Source organism: Antrostomus carolinensis, unplaced genomic scaffold (genome assembly GCF_000700745.2).
Source record: "Antrostomus carolinensis isolate BGI_N321 unplaced genomic scaffold, ASM70074v2 scaffold7196, whole genome shotgun sequence".
Taxonomy (NCBI): Eukaryota; Metazoa; Chordata; class Aves; order Caprimulgiformes; family Caprimulgidae; genus Antrostomus; species Antrostomus carolinensis.
The window spans coordinates 1-6,986 of NW_010321083.1; the positions used below are offsets into that span (position 1 = coordinate 1).

General features: G+C 55.1%; 1 protein-coding gene across 1 annotated transcript; it reads right to left on the minus strand.

Annotated features, from left to right (window-relative positions):
• Window positions 1–45: 45 nt before the first annotated feature.
• Window positions 46–6,669, minus strand: HACL2 (2-hydroxyacyl-CoA lyase 2; the record flags this gene model as incomplete). The annotated part of the gene is made up of 14 exons (XM_010169785.1): window positions 6,565–6,669; window positions 6,240–6,441; window positions 5,805–5,932; window positions 4,605–4,743; window positions 4,232–4,343; window positions 4,041–4,140; window positions 2,965–3,062; window positions 1,708–1,865; window positions 1,497–1,631; window positions 1,297–1,411; window positions 552–721; window positions 403–473; window positions 246–317; window positions 46–151 (listed from the first exon to the last, which is right to left on the minus strand). Coding segments are annotated over exons 1-14 (1,711 nt in total), but the record flags the coding sequence as incomplete, so codon positions are not given.
• Between the last annotated feature and the right edge of the window lie 317 nt (window positions 6,670–6,986).

Here is a 6,986-nt window from a genome sequence, read left to right on the forward strand (position 1 = left end):
AGGTGTTCCCAAATCTGGGGACAGAGTGGTGGGGACAGTGCTCACCTAGGTACTCGAGGCCACATGCCACGTTGCTGCCCAGCAAAGCAACTTGCTCCCGGGCAATCTGGCTCCAGCATGCGTCGTTGCCCACCAGCGCAATGACAGGCGTCTGCAGGGGACAAAGGACAAGGCCACCACACCTGGGTGACACCCTGGGACAGGAACAAGACCCTATTTTCCCCCCATTTTCGGCATCACCTGACCTTGTGTCGCACAAAAGTGTCAAACTCCATCAAGCTGTAACCCAACGAGCCATCACCGTAGAGAACCCAAACCTGGCGCCAGGGAGGTGACAAACACCATGAGGTCACGTAGGGGACACGGTAGCCACTGTCCTCGCGAGCCACCGCATCCTTGTACCTCCGTGTCAGGACGGCATAGCTTGGCACCGAGCGCGAACCCTCCGCCAACTCCCAACGTGCCAAAAGCTCCTATGGAGACAACAACCAGTGGTGTCACCTGCATGTCCGCATCCCCCCAGCTGCAGTGACAACGTCAGGGGTCCTTACCGGGGTCCAGCCAGGCGAGGGGACGTCGGGGATGGACGATGTAGGCGGCAGTGCCCACAAAGTCCCCGCCATCAGCTATGAGGAGGCTTTCGGGGGGCAGAAGCGCGTCCAGGCGGTGGAGGAGATCCAGGGGGTTCAGGTGTTGGGGGGTGGGAGTTGCTGCCTTCTCCCTGTTGGGAATGGGTTGAGATCTCCTGAAACTGGGAATGGAGAAATCCTCCCAGTTGGAAATGGGGTGGGATCACCCAAAACTGGGAATGGAGAGCCCTCCAGTTGGAAATGGGTTGAGCTCCTCCAAGGACTGGGAACGGGGACACCCCTCCAGTTGGAAATGCATTGAGGTCTCCAAAGTGTTGGAAATGGGGACACCTCCCCAGTTGGAAGTGGGCTGGGATCCCCCGAAACTGGGAATGGGGAGCCCCTTGCAAACAGGCCAAGATCCACGCCCATCCCTGTCCCCATCCTTGTCACCTTCTCTGTGCTTCTCCCTTGTGCTTGTCCCTGTCCCCTCCGTGTCACCATCCCTGTCCCCATCCCTGTACCCTGTCCCCATCCTTGTCCTTGTCCCCATCCCATCCCGTCCCCATCCCTGTCCTTGTCCCTATGCCCTCCTGTCCCCATCCCTTTGTGTCCCTGTCCCCATCCTTGTCCCCATCCTCATCCTCTTCTGTTTCCATCCTTGTCCCCATCCCCTCCTGTCCCCATCCCTGTACCCTGTCCCTGTCCCCATCCCACGGGCACTCACCGGTTCTCCTGCTCCTTCCTCCGCTCGGCATCCCGCAGCTGCTCCAGCCAGTCCTTGGGGCAGCCGCAGCCCCGCAAGCTCCGTGCCAACCGCCCCACAAAGGAGGCGGCGTCACCTGCCGAGAACGCCCAGCTCATCACACCTCATGCAGCCCATGTTGGGGACAGGATGGGGACAAAGCCAGGGTGGGGGGGTCTGACCTTGCACGGCAAGCCGAGGTTTCCAGAAAACATCAGAATTACGGAGAAGTTGCTCCCGATTCCGGTTGATGGCCACGATGGCAGCGCCACGGCCAAAAAGACGCCCGTAGGAGAGACGGAAATCACAGACGGCACCTTAGGGACACACGGAGGGTGTGACAGGGACACGGCCGGTGTCACCCACACACACCCACCTGTCCCCCACACACACCCACCCACCGCCATCCCGTCCCTGCCAGCAGCACCAGGTCAGCATCGCGCAGGGCGTCGCGGCGGTTCTGGCGCAGGAGGAGGGGGCTGTCGGGAGGGAGAAGCCCCCGTGCTGCTCCCCCCAGGTAACAGGGGATGCCCAGGGACTCCAGCGCCGTCCTGCGGGTAGGTGGGTGTGGGCACATGCCAAAACCAGTCCGGCTGGGCTCCAGAAGGGCTCGGTTTGGCCCCAAAACCAGCTCAGTCAGTGGCGCAAACTGGCTCAAGTTGGAGCTCCAAAATGGCTTGGTTTAGCCTCAAAGTCTGTCTTTTTCAGGGCCCCAAACTGGCTCAGTTTGGCCCCAAAACCAGCTCAGCTGGGGCCCCAAACTGGCTCAAGTTGGGGCTCCAAAATGACTTGGTTTGCCCCCAAAACCAGATCAGTCAGGGTCCCAGAACAGCTCTGTTTGGCCCTAAAGCTAATTTGGTTGGAGCCCCAAACCGGCTCAGTTTGGCCCCAGAAACAGCTGGGTCAGGTCTCCAAAATGACTCGGTTTCACCCCAAAACCAGCTCGTTTGGGGGCCCCAAACCAACTCTGTTTGGCCCTAAAACTAACTTGGTTTGGGCTCAGTTTGGCCCCAAGACCAGCTCAGTCGGGGCCCCGAACTGGCTCAAGTCAGGGCTCTAAAATGACTCAGTTTGGCCCCAAAACTAGATCAGTTGAGACCCCAAACCAGCTCAGTTTGACCCTAAAATTAACTTGCTTGAGGCCCCAAACTGTCTCAGTTTGGCCCCAAAACCAGCTCAGTCAAGTCCCCAAACTGGCTCAAGCTGGGGCTCCAAAATGACTTGGTTTGGCCCTAAATCCAGATCAGTTGGGGCCCCAAACTGGCTTGGTTTAGCCCCAAAAACTCACTCAGGCCCAAATTTGGATTATTTGTCCCCACACCGGCTCATCTGACCCCAAATTGACTGATCTGTCCCCAGACCCACCCAGCCATCCCCAAACTGGCTGATCTGACCCCAGATCAGCTCAGCCATCCTCAAACCACTTCACCAGACCCCAAATTGGATGATCCATCCCCAAACCTGGCTCATCTGTCCCCAAACCCACTGAGTTATCCCCCCATTGGCTCATCTAACCCCAAACTGGCTGATCTGTCCCCAAATCAGCTCAGCCATCCTCAAACCACCTCACCAGACCCCAAACCGGTTCATCCATCCCCAAACCAGTTCATCTGTCCCCAAACCAGTTCATCCGTCGCCGGAGCGTCTCACCGCAGCTCCTCGGCTGGCGTGGGTGGCAGCATGGCCTGGCTGCCCACCAGCACCAGTGGCTTCTTGGCCCGGCTCACCAGTTCTGTGCAGCACTGCACCTGCGACCCAAAACCACCATGATCAGCCCCAAAACCACCTAAATCAACCCCAAACTGCCTAAAAGAGCCCCAAACCACCTCGATCAGCCCCAAAACCAGCTCGTTTGGGTACCAAAAACTGGCTCAGTTATCTCCAAAAAACCAGCTCAGCTGATCCCCAAAACCAGCTCAGTTGGGTTGCTAAACCATCCCAGTAGGGCCCCCAAACTGGCCCAGTTATCCCCAAAAACCAGCTCAGCTTATCCCCAAAAATCAGCTCTGCTGAGCCCCAAAACTGGCTGTCAGCCCCTAAAACTGGCTGTCACACCCAAATGGAACCCCGGCTCAGCTGAGCCCCAAAACCAGTTCAACTGAGCCCCAAAACTGACTCATCTGATCCCCCAAAACTACCTCAACTGAGCCCTAAAACCAGCCCAGCTGAGCCCCAAATCTGGCTCAGTCAATTGCCCAAAATCAGCTCAGCCTCAAGTAGGGCCCCAAAAACTGGCTCAACTGAGCCCTAAAACTGTCTCAGGCCCTAAAACTGTCTCAGCTGAGCCCCAAACTGGCTCAGTCAGCCCCAAAGACCAGAGCTGCTGAGCCCCAAAACCAGCCCAGCTGAACCCCAAACATTGGCTCAACTATGCCCTAAAATCAGCCCAGCTGAGCCCCAAATCTGGCTCAGTCAGCCCCAAAGCCCAGCTCAGCTGAGCCCCCAAATCAATGTAGGCCCCAAAACTGGCTCAGCTGTGTCCCTAAATCAGACCAGTTGGGCCCCAAAACCAGCTCAGCCCCTAAAACCAGCTCAGCTGAACCCCAAAACTGGCTCAGTCAGTCCCAAAACACAGCTCAGCTGAGCCCCAAAACCAGCTGATTTAATCCCAAAACCCACCCCTGACCCCCCAAACCCACCTCACCCCACAATGTCCTCCACTCACCCATAGACACCCCCAGGCCCCCAATCTATGGTGGGGTGGGTGGTGTCCCCCTAAAACACACCTCATCCTCGGTGGCCAGTGGCACCTGAACGGGCAACGGTGACACATCCCATGGCTCCCAGGCACCCGCAAAGAGGTTACGGATGTAGTTTTGGAGGTACCTGTTGGGGTGTGGGGGGGTGAATATTGGGGTGCTGGGACCCTTTAGGGTGCCAGCAGCACCCTAGGGTGCTGGGTGGGGCTTCAACTGACCACTGGACCACCCTTCCCCGCAGTCCCCGAGCGCTCTTGGTGCCACCAATCTCCTTCTCCACCACCCGGAATGGGTAGAGAACATCGATGGGGAGCTCCACGAAGACAGGTCCTACAGAATTGGGGTGCAAAAAAGGGGTGGGGACCCCCCCAATGTCACCCCAAAATCAATTTTTAGGGATTAAAACCTCCAAATTCCAACAGCAGTGCCTCAAAACGCCGCTGAAAACCTTGTTGGTGGAGAAGAAAAACCCCGTTGCGAAGAAAAAAAACCCATTGTGGAAAAAAAAAAACCCCACTGTAGAGAAAAAATCCACCCCAAGCACCCTGGGGGTATTTTCTGGGGTGTCCCCCCCACCCCTAATTTTTTTACCGGGTGTCCCCGACTGCGCAGTGACGATGGCTTTGCGGAGCGCAGGGACGATGTCGCGGACGGCGCGGACCGAGACACAAGATTTGCAGAGGGTTTTGAAGAGCGAGAGCTGGTCGATGTCCTGCAGAGCTCCTCGACCCTGCCAAGAGAAGAAAAAGAAACATGGAACCCCAAAAATGGGGTAAAATCCTGCCAAAATGGGGAAAACCCACCAAAAAATGGTAAAACTCCCCAAAATGGGGGGAAACTCCCCCCAAAAATGTGGTAAAGCCTCATAAATGGGGAGAAAACTCCCCCAAAAATGTGGTAAAACATTCAAAAGTGGGGGAAAAGACCCCAAAAATGTGACAAAACCCCCCAAAATTGAGAACCCCCTCCCCAAAATGGGGGGAAACACCCCCTAAAATGTGGTGAAACTGCCCAAAATAAGGGGAAAGAAAACCCCAAACATGGGAGAAAACCACGCAAAAATGGGGGGAAACTCCCCCAAAATATGTTAAAAACCCCAAAATGGGGTAAACGTTCCTAAAAATGTGGTAAAAACCCCCAGAATAGAAGAAATCCTCCCAAAATGTGGTAAAGACCCCAAAAAACGCAGAAAACCTCCCAAAATGTGGTAAAACCCCCCAAAATGTGTTAAAACCCCCCTAAATGGGGCAAACACACAAAAATGGGGGTAACTCACCCCCAAAATGTGTTAAAAACCCCCAAAATGTGTTAAAAACCCCCAAAATGTGTTAAAAACCCCCAAAATGGGGTAAACTTTCCTAAAAATGTGGTAAAAACCCCCAAAATAGAAGAAATCCCCTCAAAATGTGGTAAAGACCCCAAAAATGGCAGAAAACCTCAAAAAATGTGGTAAAACCCCCAAAAATGTGTTAAAACCCCCCAAAATGGGGCAAACACACAAAAATGGGGGTAACGAATAGAAGAAATCCTCCCAAAATGTGGTAAAGACCCCAAAAAACGCAGAAAACCTCCCAAAATGTGGTAAAACCCCCCAAAATGTGTTAAAACCCCCCTAAATGGGGCAAACACACAAAAATGGGGGTAACTCCCCAAAAATGGGGGGAACACTCCCAAAAAAACGGTAAAAGCCCCAAAATGGGGGGAAAAAACCCCCAAAATGTTTTAAAGCACCCCAAAATGGGTGAAAAGCCCCCCAAAATGGGGTTCTGAGGGTTTTTGGGGGTTCCCCACCTTCTGCAGCGTGGCGGCTGCTCCACCGATGAGCAGCAGCGGGGACTCGGCCATCTGGGCGTTCTTGACGGCTGTCACCGTGTTGGTGACACCGGGACCAGCAGTGACGGTGGCGACACCAATGCGACCTGTGAGGAAATGAAGGGGTGGTGGAAGGGGGTCCATCTGCACCCCGATTTTTGGGACACCCCAAAACCCTCCATCCATTGAGGCAGGAGAAGCTGTTGGCCATGGGGTCACCATCGCCTTGTTCTAACCTCACCTGAGCTGACAAACTATCTCCAGGGGGTAAAAAAATGGGGAGAAGACCCACCATGGACGGACCCTGAACACCCACAAAGTCTTTGAACTCTTCTGAGGTCAACCAGAACCCCACCTTCTATCCACTGGGGCAGGAGAAGGTGCTGTCCATGAGGTCCCCCTCCATATCCACACCTGAGAGCCTGGAGACAGCATCAGCAGCAAAGACGGCGGTGGCCTCATGCCGGGTGTCCACCACGCGGATGCCAACCTTCTCGCTGGCCACCAAGATGGGTGAGATGTGGCCACCAGCCAGGGTGAAGAGGAAGCGGACGCCGTGTGCCTTCAGCACCTCAGCCACCAACTCACCGCCGTGCCGGGGACTTTGGGGATCCACCTGCGCGATGAGGAGTTGACCAGGAGGACACGTGTGGTGTCACCATCCCGTTGTCGAGTCACCAGTTGGGACCACGTAAAAAATAGTTGGTTTTGGGGCAAAATCATGGTGGTTTCATCCTACCTTATGGTAGAGCTGGTAGAGGAGCCCCAAGCGATGGGCCAACACCAGCAGTGCCGCCGCCACCAGCCCGGCACAGGCACAACCAAGGCCGGTGAGGAGATCCATGGGGACGCGCCGGGAGCTGGGAACGGCGTCGAAAGGGAGGGAAAATTAAGTGAATTGATGAGACGGAGCTGGAGCGAGCGGGGGTTGTGCCGAAAACACCACAGTGGCACGAAGCCACCGTCCCCAAGGCCTGGGGTGGCCCCACGATGGCTACGGTGAATTGAACCCAGATTAATTGAACCAGGATTAATTGGAACTTGGATTAATTGAATCCACTTTAACTGAACGTGAATTAATTGATTCAGATTAATTGGAATTTGGATTGATTGGAATTCAGATGAATTGAACTTGGATTAATTGAACCTGGATTAACTGAA